Source organism: Rousettus aegyptiacus, unplaced genomic scaffold (genome assembly GCF_014176215.1).
Source record: "Rousettus aegyptiacus isolate mRouAeg1 unplaced genomic scaffold, mRouAeg1.p scaffold_m13_p_5, whole genome shotgun sequence".
Lineage (NCBI taxonomy): Eukaryota > Metazoa > Chordata > Mammalia > Chiroptera > Pteropodidae > Rousettus > Rousettus aegyptiacus.
In genome coordinates, this window is record NW_023416308.1 from 16416786 (window position 1) to 16435557 (window position 18772).

An 18772-nucleotide genomic window follows, 5' to 3' on the forward strand; every position below is an offset into this window, starting at 1 on the left:
GGGGAATAATCCCTTAGATGTACACGACCCTTGACACTCTGTATCTCATTGAACCTTGCCTTCCGACCAAATAAATGAGGCAAGTGACACTCTGAGATGCCGTCTTAACAGGGAGGCCTTATCAGGGAGTGGGGAGGAGGACCAGGCCTTGTAGGTACGTCTAGTGGTGGAACCGCAAGCCAACATGTCAAAAATCGAAGAACAGGGGAAACCTCTGGCCTTTTCTCATCACTTCGCATAGCTGGTGGGTGCCCCTCACTGATCAGGTGTTTAAAATCCCAAGAAACATCCTCAGCAATGACCAGGGAGGGCAGCAGGGTGTGGTGTGCTCAGCCTCTCCCCATGTTGAAGGTTTCAGGGCCACCACTGCACAATAAAATTTGAAAGACAACAGGAAAAGTAGCATTAGCCCTGTGGGAAAAAGAAACCTTCAGCAGGGACACTGGAATTCCATTTTTCTGCCCCAGTATGTCTCTTCTTGAATGCAAACACTTATTGCAAAAGAATATGAGCCTCTTGCCTAAACAAACAAAGTGAATGTTTACTAGACTGACCAAGTCCCTGACTCTTACTCGTCAGAGCTGGGTGGGGCCCTAGGTGTAGCATCTCTTTATTAGTGAGATGGGGAAACTGAGGCTCAGAGAGAAAGGGTGCCTGCAGGAAGCAATCCTCACTCCCCCTAAAGTCTCCCCTTCTCCGAGGCAGTGGCCTCTGGAGGCCTGGGAACACTGAAGAGGGTTTTATAGGCACTCGGCCTGGGCCTCCACACCATGGGAGTCCAGCCTCACCTCCTCCCAACCTCCTGCACCTGCCAGGGGACCTCTGGCACTTCGTCCATGCCCACTTGCCCTAGACCTGTCCCAGAGCCAAACATGGGACAAACACTTAATCCCAATTATGTAATGAGCAATTCAACAGTTGGCCAAGGAGGAGGTGCCTCTAGCCACACCCAGGAGTGAGGCAAAAGGCCCTGCTGGGTCAGGGCCACAGGCAGGCTTGGCCTCTGTCTGCAGTAGCCCCCAGTCCTCCAGCCTCACCCAGCACCATGAGCGGCCGAGTTGGAGACCTGAGCCCCACACAGGCAGAGACCCTGGCCAAGGTGAGAGCCCCTTTCCCTGCAGCCCCAAAGGAAAGGGCTGAGGGGCGGAGGGGGTGGCAGCGGCAGCAACCCTGCCCCACTCTGTTGTTTCATAGTGTCCGTGACATTGTCTCTTTGCTGTCACCTCTCCCAAGGTCAGCTCTCACAGTGACATCAGGCCTATCCAGAGAAGCGATTGAGGGAATGACACCACTTCCAGTTAATAGTGTGGGTGCCAGATCAAGCCTGACTTCTCATTCAGGAGTCAGACCCAAGAGCTTTTTCTAGCAGCTGCCCTCTTGCCCCAGTCCCAGGACCCTTTGGTGAGAGCCAAGGATGATGATGGTCTGCCCTCTGGCTCTGTCCCACCTCCCTCCCCAAGACTCCGAAAGGTGACATGTCTGTACAAGTCAAGGAGACAGAGTAGAGTGTGTCATCCCTATGGTCAACAGAGAAGAGGACACATGATCCTTAACCATGTTTTTGTAGAAAATAGGATGAAAAAAGGTAGAAGCCTTGGTGGGCTAACTAAAGGAAGACGGAAAGAGCTAAGACTATAGCACAGTCATCACCCACTTATCCTCCATTTCACTTTTAATGTTTCAGGTACCTGCGTCAACTGCATTCTGAAAATATGAAATGAAAAATTCCAGAAATAAACAATTCACAAGTATTAAATTGCATGCCATCCTGAGTAGCATCATGAAATTTCCCGCCTTCTTGCTCTTTCTTACCTGGGGCATGAATCATCCCTTTGTCCAGTGTATCCACACTGTATATGCTACTTGTTTGTTAGTCACTTAATAACCATCTCGGTTATCACATCCGTTATCAGAGAGAGAAAGAGAGAGACCGCATTCACTTAACTTTTGTTACAGTATATTATTATAATTGTTCTATTGTATTATTATTGTTGTTGATCTCTTACTGTGCTTAATTTATAAGTTCAACTTTATCATAGGTATTTATGTATAGGAGAAAACATAGTATATATAGGGTTCAGTACAATCCATGGTTTCAGGTATCCACTCGGAGTCTTGGAAGGTACTCCCTGCAAATAAGGAGGGAATACCATACATCTATACTCCAATCCACTTACCCACCCGCCCATTTATTTTTATTTCCATGCATTCTCCCACCCTGACCCACCTATCTATTCATTCCTCCTTCTATTCATTCACCCAGAAATTCCTCCTTCCTTCTACTCCCCCACCTGTCTTTCCTCTGTTCACCGTTCATTTATTTCCCCTTCCTTTTTTTCCATTCACCCACCCACTTATCCATCCATTCTTCTTTCTATCCATTTACTCATCCATCTATTCTTTCTTCCATTCACCTACCCATTCATCCACCCACCCATCCAATGACCTATGTCTCCTTCTATTCATCTGCTTGCCCATCCTTTCATTATCATGGGCCAGATGCATGTCAAAGAGAAGGGATGAGGAAAACAATCTCCGAGTCTGGAAACCACGACTCAGTGTGAACACCACTTTAACCAGCATCTCTCTTCTTAGTTCCGAGAAAATGTCCAGGACGTGTTGCCTGCCCTCCCCAACCCTGATGACTATTTCCTTCTGCGCTGGCTCCGAGGTGAGGGCAGAGTTGGGGGAGCTCAGCCTGATGGGACAAAGAGAGGGGCCCAATTCCAACTGTTCCAGAATTTCACATGGCTCTCAGGATCCAATCACACCATCTTGCTCTACACATTTAGGTCTAGGAGCGGGGGAGTCAGGGAAGAAAGGTCCCACTCTGGTGCCCTCCATAGCTCCCACTGCTCTGGGACCAGGACCAGGACTAGGCAACTAGAAGGCAGCCTTTTTCCCACCTCACTTCTTCCTTCCAACTTCCCACAGCTCGGAACTTTGACCTGCAGAAATCAGAGGCCATGCTCCGCAAGGTGAGACCCATCCCCACTGGAGATCAGGGGAGGGGCTTTGTGGGGACAATCTATGCCTTGAGCCCCTGCTCCATCACCTCCTCAGGAGTGCTAGGAGCTCAATGGGGCCTTACTAGTCATCTCCCTTTCAGTACATGGAGTTCCGGAAGACCATGGATATTGACCACATCCTTGACTGGCAGCCCCCAGAGGTGAGCCAACCACCCCACCCCTACCTCAGTCTTTCACAGACATACCACCCAAGCAGCCTCTGGGTCACTGGAGACCATGGGTGAAAGGCAGCCAGTGGAACCCCCTAAGTCTGCATGTACCTTTCCCATGATAATTTTGAGCATTTCCTGGGGGCTTATGAGTTCCAGGCTTGGGTTAAGACTTCAGCTTCATGAGTTTATTTAATCATCACAACCCTATAAGGTGGGTACTATTCTCATTTTACACATGAAGACACTGAGGCCCAGCAAAGGTTACCCAAAGACCCACAGCTCCAAGGTGGGGCTGGGATTTGAGCTCAGGCCTGTCTGTCCCCTAAACCCAGCCTCTATACCACCATAGTGAGCCTGCCCTCACCCCTAGGGCCTTGCTCAAAGCATTATTCCTGGGTGGGAAGGAAACTTAGCCTACCAAGGCATTGGGGAGGATAGTCCCACCACTAGTGTCCTAGTTAGTAATGGTCGTAGCTTCGTTTGTAGAGCATGAACTCTGGGCTAGGCACTATGATTTGCCAACATGATCTTGGGGGCTTTCCCCAACAGTCCTGTGAGGAAGGAATTATACAAACCATTTTACAGAAGAAGAGATGGAATGGGGCTCAGAGAGGTGGTGTCACTTGCCCAAGGATGCACAGCAGGGAAGTGGTAGTGTCTGCATTTGAATCAGGTCTGTTGACCTTCAGAATCCATGTTTTCTGTCATTAAGCCTAACTCCTCTTCATGGAAAGGGACATAGAAGACATTGAGGGAAGAACTGAGGAGCTCAGAGGCCTCAGGCCGGAACTGGCTGAGGTTTGGCTTTGTCGTGTACCCGCTGTGAATAAGGCCCTCCCCTGAAGGCTCCTCAGTTTTCTCACCTGGACAATAGTGCCACCCTCCATGGGAGGGACAATGCTTTACCACAGCATGTGTAGGCTGAGGCCACCCTAGTCAGCCTGATCTGGGGGTCCCTGGGGAGGCGCATCATGCCAAGTTCCATTTATCTTTCCATGCACAGGTGATTCAAAAGTACATGCCTGGGGGCCTGTGTGGCTATGACCGTGATGGCTGCCCCATATGGTACGACATCATCGGGCCTCTCGACCCCAAGGGCCTACTTTTCTCAGTCACCAAGCAAGACCTGCTCAAGACCAAGATGAGGGACTGTGAGCGTATCCTGCATGAGTGTGACCTGCAGACGGAGCGGGTGAGGCGCAGGCTGAGTGGACGGGAGGGGAGATGGCTGGGGCAGGCAAGGCCACTCTCTGCTGTTACGGTCAGAGGGCTCTGAGATCAAACACCAGCTCTGCCACTTCCCAGCTGTGCAGACTTAGAAAGTCACTTCACCTCTCTGAGCCTGTTTCTTTACCTACAAAACAGGGATAATAAATAATGGTTGCAAAGGTTAGACGAAATAGTGCAAGTATATGGCCTAGCACACAGGGCCTAATATATTTCTCAACAATGCTAGTTATTGTTATTCTTATTGAGTCTTTGCCCTGCTATTCCTTCCTTCTGGATAAACCTATCCATAGCACACACACCTACCTTCCATTTGCCTTCTATTTCTGCTTCAGGTCTCAAATTTAGATATCGCCTTCTCTAAGGCCCCTATCTGGGTTAATATGTGTTCCCACAGTTCCTGTACTGTGAAGATCTTGAGGACAAGAAGTATGGATTGTTGATAATTTTGTTATAATGTCAGTACCCGGCACAAAATAGGTGCTCAATAAATATCAGTTGGACAAATAGAGGGATGAATGAATGAATGAATGGCAGTATGAATAGATGGATGGGTAAATGGATGGGGCAATTAAAGGATAGATGGTTGGATGGATGGATGGATGGATGGATGAACAGATAGATGATTATGGATGGATGGATGAACAGATAGATGATTATGGATAATAGATGATGAATGGATGGTGGATGGATGGTGTATTCACTGTTTTGTCCACTCATTTCTCTGAGGACAGAGTAGGGGGCTTTGAGAAACCCTTAGGGGTCATGTGCTGAGTCATCATGTCTTAAGTTCTGAGCCTGCACTCTGAGCCTAGGAATTTATCCTTGCTCTCATTCACAGCTGGGGAGGAAGATTGAAACCATTGTGATGATATTTGACTGTGAAGGCCTAGGATTGAAGCACTTCTGGAAACCTCTGGTGGAAGTGTACCAGGAGGTGAGGAGAAAGCCCCAGAGCACCCCTTGCTTGTTTTAACAACAGTTTGGCATGCTGTGACCTAGCTGCTCACTCACAGACAAGATTTGGTACAAGGTAGTGACCTTCCTGGACCCTGTCACTGTGACTCAGGACCCAAAGATATGTTTCCTACAAGATCCCATAAAACAGGACTTAGGGACAACATATGTGACTTGAACAAGTTATTGGAATACAAATAGTCTGCATTTGAAAGGGATACAGAGATACTTTAGTGAGTTGATATGTAAAATGCATACACAGTTCATGACAAATAATGAACATTTAATAAACATAAGTCATTATTATTACTATACTATGATTACTATAATACTCTAAAAATGATTATTATGTAATTATTATTAGGGTGAGATTGCAATAGTCTGAGAAGAGATGGTCCCCTCTAGGGGACAGTGGAGGTGATGGAAGAAAGGAAAACCCTCTACAGACCTCTGAATGCTCCAAAAGGAAGACTGCGAGGGCAATGGGGGTAGGAGAAGATCATGTGTGGGCTCTAATGGGGTATTTCTTGGTTCTACAGTTCTTTGGCCTCCTTGAAGAGAATTATCCTGAGACCCTGAAGTTTATGCTGATTGTGAAAGGTGTGCGGCAAGTGACTTCACTTTCTTTTGCCTCCGTTTCTTTACCTGTACCCTGGGGATGATAATAGTGCTTTCTTCCCTGGGCAATAGTGAGGCAGGTTGGTTGCTTGACTATATGCAAATCTCTTAGAGTGTCTGGAAAAGTAAGTGCTTCATAAATGGTAACTTCTATGATTGGCCTTACTACAAGAGGAGGCAGTTCCAACCTCAGCTCTTCCAGGAATCCCCCCTCGCTTCTCCTGCCACATTAATCTCTCCCTCCCCAAACTGCCTCTAGCACTGGCGACTGGTGCAGCCCAGACTGCCTTCTGAGGGACCACCAATTATCTTGTATGTGTTCATCCTATTTTCCTCGTTGGGTTGTCCACTTCTTGAAACCAGGGCCTCTGATTCTCCACTTCTGTTGTATTCCTCACAGGCCTGGGTTTCTGTGATTATTCAATGAGTATTTGAATGGTTGTTTGAGTGGGTGGGTAGGTGGATGAAAGGATGGATGTATGTTTGATGGTTAGCTGGTTGATTGGTTGATTAGTTATCTAGTTGGCTGTCTAGTTGACTAGCCAGTTGATGCCAGGCTAGTTGACTGACTGGTGGTTGGTTAATTAGTTGATTGGTTGGGTGGATGGTTGCTTGGTTGACTGATTGAGTGACTAGTTGGCATTTTGGTTGGATGAGTAGGTAAGCTGCTAGTTGGCAGATTGGTTAGTTGGCTGGCTGGTTTGTTGTTTGGCTAAATCTTGGATGGTCAGCTGTTGATTGTTTGAATAGTTGACTGGTTGTTTGAACAGTTGGCTGGCTGGAGAGAGCAGTTAGTTGGGTAGTTAGCTGATTATATAGTTAGTTGATTGATTTGCTGATTGCCTGATATGTTGATTGGTTGTTTGACTATTTGGTAGGTTGGCTGATTGGTTGGTTGGCTGTTTGGTGGGGTGGTTAGAAGATGAATTAATTGACTATTTGTTGACTGTTTGGTTGGTAGATTAGATTTAAGTGGATGGCTGTTTTGTTGGTTTCTTGTTAGTTGGTTGACCAATTGGTTGGATAGTTTTTCAGGTGCAGGGCACTGAAATTGTCAAGGTAATTTATGATTCCTCCATATCATTGGCTATGATTGTTATGGAAAGAGTGGCCCAATGGAATTATTTTATCCCCATTATTGTTGTTTATATCTCTCCAGCCACCAAACTGTTCCCTGTGGGCTACAACCTTATGAAGCCATTTCTGAGTGAGGATACTCGTAGAAAAATTGTAGTGCTGGGAAGTAAGTAATTTAATTCCATCTCCTGACCTCTGTACATGGGTTTTGGAGCAAAGCTGGTTCATCACCCCATACAGAGATCCCCATATCACCTAGACTCAGAGGCTCCTCCTTCTCAAAAGTGAGGTGGATCTTACATTATAGAGTCTATGCAGTTTCCTTTGCCTTATTCTCTGCCTTTGGCAACTAAGTCTTCCAAACTATCCTCCTTATTGGTTTCAGTTGGTTGCTAGTCAACCTGTGGGCAATGGGCCTCAGTTTCCTTTCAACACTCATCACCTCAGTGCTTTTAAAGGCAATTTGGGCTGAGGAGGATGAGGAAGAAGAGCAGGAAAAAGAGACATGATTCAGAGAAGAGAGGCTCGAAAAGAAGGGACTGGATAAGTAAATAATGGATCCACTTAGTGAATTATTGGGTAGCCATGAAAAATGATTTCATGTCATGAGAAATGTCATTAGTTTTTATTTTTTAAAGTAGAAAATAGAGATATGAATAATAGGATCTTATCTTTGTGAAAACAAAAATAAAAAACAACTACAACAAAATGTTGATTTGTGGATGACAAGAAATCTGGTAGCTTTTAATTTAATTTTTGTGTTTTTTTCCTGTATTTTCTAAATTTTATAATAACATGTATTAATTTTATAAGTAGAAAATATTGTTATTATTTTAAATGACAGAGAAAGAAAAAGAAATAGAGAAGAGAAATAGTTTCTTAAACTCAAACTGATGACCCTGAGCTTGGAAAATAACTTTCCACAAGCAGAATGGTCAGATCATCAAATCAGGGAATCTGAGAATCTGGGGCTTAGGGAGGAATATCTTAGAAATCGCCACTTTTTCTCCTTTCCTGATACTTGAGTCTCTGGCTCTGCCCGGTACCACTGGGATAGGGATCTGGGTGAATCACAACGTAGCCCCCAAAATCTTGGAGTGGTATGTGTAACTACCACATTCCAGATCCAAATCCAGACCTCTGACCCAGTTGGTGGCACACAGGGCTCTGTGTATTTGGCCCTGATGTGCCAGACATTGTAGTCTTTACCTTCATCCCTGTGGTGGCAAAGATTCTCCCATGGTCATATTGGGGTGAAGGAGATAGCCTGGGTTGGTCACAGGGCTCCATGGTGACACCCCAGGACCAGAAACTCTTAGAGCTTTGCATAGGCACAAAGAATAATAACAAACATGATGATTGTGGTTATTAAACAGTGGGGTGGGGAGATGTTTTCCAAAGACCCAAAACTGTCTCTCCCTCACCAAGATGTCTGAACACTTAAACACTATGTAGCCCCTAACAAGGTCCCTGACCCCACTGGGCTTTAGAGTCACCTTGAGATGATTAGACAACTCTTATCTTCACTACTCATGCCTGAGAGATCCTCAAACACCCATCAGCCAGAGGGAAACATGTTTCCATAGCAACGTGATGCTTAAAGACACTATAGCCTGAGACATGGGAAGCTAGGGAATTAGCCTTGGTAACCTAGCTTCTACATGGCTACCAAGCTAATAACCTCCTGGTGGGAATGGGGGAATGACAAGTCCTCTCCACACCCAGTAACCACCTTTCAACCCCTCTGCTCCCAGGCAACTGGAAAGAAGATTTGCTGAAACTCATCAGTCCTGAGGAGCTGCCTGCCCAGTTTGGGGGGACGCTGACTGACCCAGATGGGAATCCCAAATGTTTAACTAAGGTACAAAGAGCCCCAGGACAGGGGAGGGGAGTAGAGCTGGGTTCCTTTCTCACCCATCCATTCCACAAATGTCTTTGGAGAGACCTCTGTGAGCCAAGTGTTGAGTAAAACAGCCACAGCCCTGCCTTCATTGAGCCCTCAGCAGCTGTGCAGCAAACAAGAAATGAGAAAAATTTTGGCCCAGAGGAATGAGCTAGAAAAGGAAGTTCCCAGAGTAAGCCCTGACCAAGCCTGGAGAGTCAGAGAAGACTTCCTGGTGGGTAGGGGAAGACAAAATGAGCAGGATACTTCCAGGAGATGGTGAAAGTGTCTCAGGTAGAAGAAACAGTATGAAATGGCATGAACAACGTAGTAGCCAAAATAGAAGAGCAAACCCATCCTGTTCTGTGTCTGCAGATCAACTATGGTGGGGAGATCCCCAAGTCCATGTACGTGCGGGACCAGGTGAAGACTAAATATGAGCACTCAGTGCAAATCAGCCGTGGCTCCTCACACCAAGTGGAGTACGAGATTCTGTTCCCAGGCTGTGTCCTCAGGTAAGGACAAGCCACTGACACCTGGCCGGGCCCTAGCCCCTCAGGGATCCATCAGACAGAGTAATACCCTGTCCCCTTCCCCCCACTCACACACAGGTGGCAGTTTTCATCTGATGGTTCAGACATTGGCTTCGGGGTTTTCCTGAAGACCAAGATGGGGGAGCGGCAGCGAGCAGGGGATATGACAGAGGTGCTACCCACCCAACGCTACAATGCCCACATGGTGCCAGAGGATGGGAGCCTCACCTGTGCAGAAGCTGGTGTCTGTAAGTCTGTCCCAGCTGGGCCTCAGCTCCACAGGACTAAGTCATTTGTCCCATGGTTTAGGGGAGGAAACAGAAGGGAAGTGACCCCCCCAGGTACACACAACCTAGGTTAGTGGCATTCATTCACACAACCACTCATTTGGCTCACACCCATGAGTACCTATTGTGCACTAAGAGCCAGAGACACACAGACTGTGAAGGGGTCGAAAGCCCTTGGGCCACAGAATATAGGCAAGGGACAGGAAGTCAGGTATAACTCTCCCCAGGAGGAAACTTAAGAAACTCTGAGAAGTAAATCATATTTGAGTGTGGTGCCAAGGTCCCACCTCAGCCTTGTAGTAGCTGTGTAGTCCTCGGCAAAAATCTTACCAATCTGGGCTTTTGGTTTGCTTACCTGTGAAACAGAGATTATAACCCCTACCTCTCAGGGTATCTGTGAAGAGGCAGAAAGTATGTACAGGCTTGGCCCAGCACCCTACTTCATCTAAGGGGGCTCAGAGGTCTCTGACATTCCCAACTGCTCTCTCGAACACCTGTTATGCAAGTGTGCAGGTGTGGAGACAATGGGATGCAGTGGCCATTGTTCTCATTGCCAGTTTGTGCAACCAAAGCCAGTCTGTAAATGTGCCAGGGAGGTCAGTGTCTATTTACAAGTTCTGCTCAGGGGTGGCAATTCCCATCGGGAACGGAACAGGAGTGGTGGGAACTTGGCCCAGCTTGGCAAACACAACAGGTGGAAACACAGGCTGTCCTCCCCTATGGCTGGGGCAGGGACACAGAGAATGTAAAGCCAGCCCCAACTACATTTCTGTTCATCTGTCCCTCTAGATGTCCTGCGCTTCGACAACACCTACAGCTTTGTCCACACCAAGAAGGTCAGCTTCACAGTGGAGGTACTGCTCCCAGACGAGGGCATGCAGAAATATGACAAGGAGCTCACACCTGTCTAGGAAACTTCTCAGAGACCCCTGATCCTCTGCTTTCTCTCTACATATCCTACCCTGCCCCCCCCAAAACTGATCATTAGTTCTCCTGGCTCTAACTTTAGTGAGTAGAGAAAGAGCTACTATGGGGAAGACTCATATGCTGTGGTTGGATCAGGAAAAATATGAGAGGCACAGCCTTGGAGGATACCAAAGTTGCATAAGAGGAAGAAGCAAGGGTAAAAGCAAGAAGTGGATGTCACTGAAACCCAAGAAATAGGAAAGTAAATCTCCTTAGGCATTTATGTGTACTCGAATTCCTTCGCTATGAGCTATGAGCAACTTGGGTTGGAGCTGTATCTAAATTATTTTTACATTTGCTCCTCATAGAGTAGATGCTCAGTGTAGCCTTGTAAAGTTAAAGGGAGGTAGGGAGCAGGCTATTCATGGAAGTGCATGACAAGACGGAACATATCCGGCAAGATTTCAGCACCTTGGACAGGAACAAAGCCAGGAAAGGGATGAACTTTCCTGGAGACTAGCCTCCAGATTTCTGGCAGAGGCTGCCCCCTAAGGTAGGTAGGAGATGCTTATATAAGGCTCTATCTGAATTGGGGCACACAGCTTCCCCCACCCATCACTTCCACCCTCATCTCTTTTCCTTGGAATGCTGGCTTATGTTTTAAGCAATTTAAGATAGTTTCCTGGAAGTAAAGTAAGTCACGTCTGACTCTAGTTGCTGCCCAGTGATAATAATTAAAAAATCACAGCTATCATTCAGTGAGTGCTCTTTATGTACCACACACAGTGCCAAGTACTTTATGAGTTTAGTTCACTTCACTCTCACACCTCCTCCAAGACTGCTTTTCGTGTCCACCTTATGGGTAAGGAAACTAAGGTTCAGAGAGGTGAAGTCATTCACCCAATATCACACAGCTCTTAAGTAGCAGATCCAAAACCCAAGGGTGTTTTGTTTTGTTTTTACTCTAAAGACATGGCTCTTAATTACTCTATAATATCTCTAGCTGTGCCTGGGGCATAGCCCTCTCCTCATCCTCTTCTACATCATCTTTGAACATGAGGCCTCCATGCTGAACTGCAGGATCTCACTATCCTGCTGAGACCCAGAATCAGACCTGGGGCTCACTGAGAGGTACCTGGGGGACAATCAAGGGGAGAGAGGGACTCATGGGCTTAGAGTGTAGCTGAAGCAAGTTTCCTAGGAAGCCATGGAGAGGCTCACACTATGGGAGCTCATTGCTCCTTAAAGCCTCATTGAAGAACATATGCCCCATTACTAGAGTTTAGGGACAGATTTTAGCCTGAGAAAAGGGCAGAAGTTTCAAAGTCAGCCATAAGTGACAAGACTCTAAAACCACTGAAGCCACCCTGTCCGGGAAGGGTAGCCCAAGTAGACACGTTCAGATCCAGGTAAGTTCAGACCAGACACAAAAAAAGGATTGGTTACTAATGAGCAAATATAACAAGATAGATTTTTACACACAATTATAGCCCAGCTAAGCAAGATCCCAAGGTAAAGATGAGCCCTCTTCCCTCCCTTACCCTCCATCAGTAGCTGCACAGACCCCTAGTCAAAGATGAGGGTGTACTTCCTTTGGGAGCAGTTCTGGTACTGGCTCTGGGAGCCCACACACTCATCTACATAGAGTTTCATGGCCCAGTTTAACACAGGCTGGATACAGGTTTTAGAGTAAGCCACAAGCCTTCCACATGGGCAGGTGGCAAGGAATCTGAGGGAAGAGAAGGAAGAGGGTTATTCTTGGTATGTAGTCATGGCCCCCTTCTAACAAATATATACTTCATGCCTGGTAGGTCACAGCCATAATTTCATTTATTCCTGAATTTTCCTAAAAGTGTTTGTTATGCCCATTTTATAGATAGGGTGATGGAGGCTCAGAGAGGTGGTTGAATGTCACTTCTCTTACCCTGGCCTCATCTACAAAATGGGTGCACACCTGTCCCACCAAGGGTGGAAGACTGTGGCCAGAAAAAGGATGGTGCATGTGACCCACATTCTCTCTTAATCCTTGGGCAATCCTCAGGGGTCCACACTCCGTCCCCTTCTATGCACACCAGCCCAAGATTCACCATGCAGTACCTGGAGTGCTCCTCGAGAGGAGTCCTGTAGAGGGCCAGGCAGGGCCCATTATGGGCTGGCCGTAGCAGAGCTGTTCACCTCCTACCCGAGGAGTAGTCTGGGTTGGGTGGCTGCAGAGAAAGAGGCACCACAGGTCCAGGGCACCCAGTGAGTCCCCACAATAAGACTGGAGGGCAAACCATAGGTAATTTTTCTCAGCAGGAGGTAGTAGAAATTGAAGAGCTGAAGGGAAGCTGCTCAAATAAGCTTGAGTACCATCATAGCCACCATTTGGGGATGTTCCATGCATTTTGTGAACCACATGACCGCTTCTATTTAAAAAATTTAAAAAAAAATTTTCAATTACCATTTGCATACGATATTATATTAGTTTCAGGTGTGCAACATGGTGATTAGACATTTATGTAGCTTACGAAGTAATCGTCCTCATAAATCTAGTACCCATCTAACATCATACATAGTTATTACAACATTACTGACTATATTCCTTATCTATACTTTACATCCCCATGACTATTTTGTAACTACCAATTTGCACTTCTTAATCCCTTCACCTTCTATCACCCACCACCCCAATCCCACTTTCAACTGGCTGGCAATCATCACAATGTTCTCTGAATCTATGAGTTTGTTTCTGTTGTGTTTGTTTATTTTGTTCTTTAGATTCCACATGTAAGTGAAATCATATGGCATTTGTCTTTCTCTGTCAGACTTATTTCACTCAGCACAGTACCCTCTAGGTCCATCCATGTTCTTGCAGATGCCAAGGTTTTGTTCTTTTTCATGACTGAGTAATATTCCATTGCACATATGTACCACCTTTTCTTTATCTATTCATCCATTGATGAACACCAGGTTGCCTCCATACCTTGACTATTGTAAATAATGCTGCAATAAATAGAGTCACATGTCTCTCTGGAGTACTGTTTTGGGTTTCTTCAGATAAATACTTAGAAGTGGGATTACTGGGTCCTTCTTTGTCTCTTGTTATAGCCTTCGTTTTAAGGTCTATTTTATGTGGTATGAGTATTGCTACCCTAGCTTTTTGGTTTTTTTTGGTTCAATTTTCATGATATATCTTTTTTTATCTCTTTACTTTGAGTCTGTGTGGGTCTTTTGGATCTGAAGTAAGTCTCTTGTAGGCAGCATATGTAATGGTCTTGTTTTCTTATCTGTTCAGCCGCCTTAGGTCTTTGGATTAGAGCATTTTGTGCATTTATATATAAAGTAATTATTGATAGATATGTAGCTATTGCCATTTTATTATTCATATTTTTAAGTAATCTTTCTTCTTCTTCTTAAAGAAGTTCCCCTAACATTTCTTGGAATATTGTTTTGGTATTGATGATCACCTTTAGCTTTTTCTTGTTTGGGGAGCTCTTTATCGTCCCTTGATTCTAAATGGGTAGAATAATCTTGGTTATAGGTCCTTGCCTTTCATTGCTTTGAATATTTCCTGCCAATCCCTTCTAGCCTGTAAAGCTTCTTTGGAGAAATCAGCTGACAATCTTATGGGAGTTTCCTTGTAGGTAACTAATTGCTTTTTTCTTGACACTTTTAAGATTCTCTTTGTCTTTTAACTTTGGCATTTTAATTGTGGTGTGTCTTGGTATGGGCCTCTTTGGGTCCATTTCGTTTGGGACTCTCTGCACTTCTTAGACTTGTATGTCTATTTTCTTCACCAGGTTAGGGAAATTTTCTGTCATTGGTTCTTAAAGTAGGTTTTCAATTCCTTGATCTCTCTCTTCTCCTTCTGGTACCATTATGATGCGAATGTTGGTGCACTTAATGTTATCCAAGAGGCTCCTTAAACTATCTCCATTTTTTTAGGATCATTTTTTTTCTTATTGCTGTTCTGATTCAGTATTTTCTGCTACCTTCTCTTTTAAATCACTGATTCAATCCTCTGCTTCATCCTAAGGTATTCTTCACTTCAGTTATTGTATTCTTCATTTCTGACTGGCTCTTTTTTATGTTTTCTACTTCTGTTTTTATGTTTTCTCTTTGTTAAAGTTCCTCCACTCTTCCCTTAAGTTCGTTGAGCATTCTTATAATGAGTGTTTTGAACTCTGCATCTAGTAGATTGCTCGTCTCCATTTTGTTTCATTCTTTTTCTGTAGCTTTGTTCTGTTCTTCCAGTAATTATGTCTAGGAGAAAGATGCCCCTCCAGCTCTTACTCTGAAGCCAGGCAACTCAGTTCCCCTCCATATATACTATATGTTCCTTTGTTTTCTCATTTTGGCTGCCTCTCTATGTTTGTTTCTATGTATTATGTAGGGCTGCTATGTCTCCCAGTCTTAGTAGAGTGGCCTTATGTAGTAGGCGTCCTGTGGGGCCCAGTGGCACAGTCTTCCCTGGTCACCTGAACTAGGTGCTTCAGGTCTGTCCCTTGTTTGAATTGTGTGTACCCTCCTATTTTAGTTGAGCCTTGGTTGCTGTTTGCACATCATTGGGAAGGACTGACCTCGGGTTGATTGGTTGTGAGGACTGACTAGTGAGGGGTTGACTCTACAGAACAGAACTGGCTTTAGCAGTGATCTGGTTCCTGCACAGTCTGCCCTTTGGTTGTGTCATCCTCAGACACAGCCCCAGTTGATGCTCTAGCTGGGTCGGAAGACTTCCACGGGGAATGCTGGCTCCAGAGCCTCTGGGGAGGAGCCCCACTGCAGGCCAAGTTCAGTCACAGCCTGTGCCCTATCCAGGATCACCTGGCAAGAGCCACCAAGCAATCCACAGATGGCTGCCACTCATGCTGGGCTTAGAGGTGCCTTGAGAGGCCGAGCCTCAAACTGAGGCCAGCTGCTGCTAGTATCAGACTTGGGGCTATTCAGCAAGAGGTATGGGGCATGCCAAGTCCAGATGCTGCTTGTTTGGGTTTTGTAAATCTTTGAGAGATTTTATGAAAGTTCATAGCATGAGCCAAGAGAGGCCGTTTGTATGGAAAAGCCATTAAAAGTGGCATGGGTGGGCCTGCAAGTTGGATGGAGCAGAGTCTCGGTGAATCACCAGGGTGGGGCAACAAGTGTTAGCTAGGTTGCCAGAGATTCAGATATGACAGCCGCCTGCATCTTCATGCTGGGAAGGAAGACAGCTCAACAAAGAAACAATGGATTCTGCCAGCAGTTCTGTCTAGGAAAAAGCTGCCCATCCATCCTTCACTCTGAAGCCCAACAACTCAGTTCCACTCCACATGTACCTAGTACCTTTCAATCTGCTGCCCCAGTGCTGGAGCTCAGAGCAAGTGAGTCCATCAATGAGTCAGTCTCACATGGGCCCCTTAAGAGTCATATCTGCAACTCCAGCAGCCCTCTGTCTCACTTAGCCACAATTTTTGCTGGTTTTCATAGCCAGAAGTTATGAGGACTTCTTTTTGTGTCATTGGAACCCTGGGCTGGGGAGCCTGGTGTGGGGCCCCTCACTCCCTTGGGGAGGGGGTACCACTAGAGCTAGACCTTGAAGATTGAGAACAGAGGGAAGTGGGGATGGAGAGGGCATTCCTGGCAGATGGAATAGCCCGAGCAAAGGCACAGGGGCTAGATGTGCAGGGCATGTCCAGGAATGTCAAGGGATCAATGGAGGTAAGAACATAAGTACAAGAATGTGTCATGGTGAGAGGTGAGCCTGGTGTGGGGCCAGGACCCCTCACTGCAAAGTCCTGGAGGCTCTAAATGCTAGGCCGAGGTATTCGGATTGAATCCTGGGGGCTGCTGGGAGTCATGGAAGGTATCAGAACAGAGGAGGCGCTTGGGGAGATTCAGCCACTGGCATGATCAGATCAAAAGAATGTTCCTTTATGCATTGGGCATTTTGATTCATACAAAGGAGTTCCCAAGATTTTAGTTCATATAAGATAAGACCATGATGATCACCCTCAGGTGCATGTCTAATAATCATCCAATTATTTCTTCTGAATAAAATCTTAGAAGTGTAATCCCTAACTATAATTGGCATACTTTATATTTGAATTAGTCATCATTTGCCCTTGAAGTGATGTCTCTTGCCAAATTAATAATGCTCAATATTTGTGGAGGCTTCCTCTGTGAGCTCCCTGGCCAAAGGCTTTGTGAGCCCTTTCTCCTGTAATCCTAGCAGCAGCTTCAAGAGGTCATTATAGAGAATTGTACAGTGAGAAAACCAAGGCTCAGAGAGGGTAGGTAACTTGCTTATGATTATACAGCCTTTGAGTCAGCTCTGCCCCTGACTGTGTAGAGAGACACTGTCTGGAAGGTAGTAGGCGAGAAATCAGTATTGAGCCAGGGGGTTGGGACGGGGGTGGGGGGTGGGGTGGGGAGGGGGGCGGGGGGCGGGGGGGGGGAGCAGGGGAAGGTGGCGGGAAGGTCAAGGGATATGGGGAGAGGGGTCTGTATGAGCTGATCCAGTGACTCTAACTCAAGGAAACAAGGACCTAACCATGATGTGGTTGTAAGAAGTAAACAAGCCACATCAGAGAAAGTGCTCAGCACAGGACTTGGCACACACCGGGAGCATTCACTAACAGATCGTTCTCGATAATCCAGGAGGCAGTTTGACTCAGTCAACATGAGTACATTGGGAGATGCTGACTCCTTGTGGTCATGCTGAGCATTGCATTTCGGTGGCCACTAGAGGCCCCAACTCCCAAAATGCTCTAGGACAAAGCCCTGAGGATGGGAAAAGACACCACCCTCCCAGCCCAGCAAGGGTCTGCTGCATCCTTCCAGGTGGTGTTGGAAGTGTCGGGGTTGAAGGGATTCCAGAGAAGTCTCTCAAGCCAGCCCTCGGGCGTCAAAGGCTACCTTGAGGGGGTGAACTAAAGGAGGAGTGGGCTGTCGTCAGGAGACAGTGGGTGCGCTTGCAGGAGGGGGTTGGGGAAAGGCTGGATGTGAGTGTCCCAGTTAGAGGGAGCAGTGTATGAGAAAGCCCAATCAAGAGAAATGCCAGACCCAAGGAACCAGAAGGAGCCAGAAAGGATAGAATGGCTGAAATAAAATAGAGTGAATGGGGATGGGAGGGGGGGTGGCTTGGGGGGGAAGAGTGGGGTTGTCCAAATCATACAGGGCTCTAAGAGTCATTGTAAAGGAGTATGGACACTGGGCTTGGTTCTGAACATTTTAAGAAGGGGTTGGCAATTAAGCGAGGTGATATACATCAAATACTGGTTACAGGATAGGGCATACAATATACCTTCAGTGAATGTGGCTTACCTGTTTGTGTTCCTGTGGAAGGAACGAGCCTTCTTGGTAGCATCAGATGGGACCTTTGGGCCCCAGACCAGCAGTTTACAGTGAACTTAAACCTGTGGTGGGGATAGAGATCTAGGCTGAGGAATCTTTGGAAGATGGCAGGATGAGGGGACCCAGACACTGAGAGTACCTGCTTCCATTCACATTAGGGGTATTGATAAAACCAAAGGCCTGAAAGGAAAGCTTCAGTCTCTTGGGAACCTCTGAGGGCAGGAAGTGGAAACAAGTGTACTTGCCATCCACCAGGCACCTGGAAGGTCCAGGCCAGAAGATCAGCAGGATCCACAGAACAACCTGTGCTGGGGTCTGGTCCCAGCCCTGCTTCAGCACCACCACACACCATCATTTGTTGAGAATTCTGCATTCCAGGCGCTGAGCTAAGTACTACCCCATTCGATCTACACGACAGTGCTTTGAAGCCTCTGATACTATCTCCATTTTACAGAAGGGTTTCAGAGATTTAAAGCCAGTAAATAGTTCTTGCTCTCTGACCTAGAGAGGAAGACCCGACAACTCCCAGGGGATACCATCTGGCCCCGGAAATGTTCTCAGCCCCTGTCCCAGCCTTCCCTGGACACCACCTATTGAATAGTATTCTTCCTATTCTGTCCCCTTCCCTAGGTCCAGTACCCATGATTCCTGATGAGGCTATAGTGCACAGGGTCCACTTCCAGATCCTAGCAGGGGCTGGTTACATACTTGTCCACATATAGCTGTAAGGGCTAATGGGAACTGCCGACCACAGAAAATTCCACAAGTAGCCCAGAGTCCAGGAAAATGGTGC

The 18772-nt window shown here is 46.5% G+C and overlaps 1 protein-coding gene across 1 annotated transcript; it reads left to right on the top strand.

Moving 5' to 3' along the window:
• Positions 1-956: 956 nt before the first annotated feature.
• LOC107505473 (SEC14-like protein 3) lies at positions 957-13160 on the top strand. The gene is made up of 12 exons (XM_016135659.2): positions 957-1099; positions 2596-2671; positions 2935-2978; positions 3110-3169; positions 4185-4373; positions 5250-5345; positions 5905-5965; positions 7143-7226; positions 8815-8921; positions 9318-9457; positions 9554-9723; positions 10552-13160. Exons 1-12 carry the CDS (start codon positions 1046-1048, stop codon positions 10671-10673), a joined length of 1203 nt encoding a protein of 400 aa, XP_015991145.1. The 5' UTR covers positions 957-1045; the 3' UTR covers positions 10674-13160.
• Positions 13161-18772: the final 5612 nt, after the last annotated feature.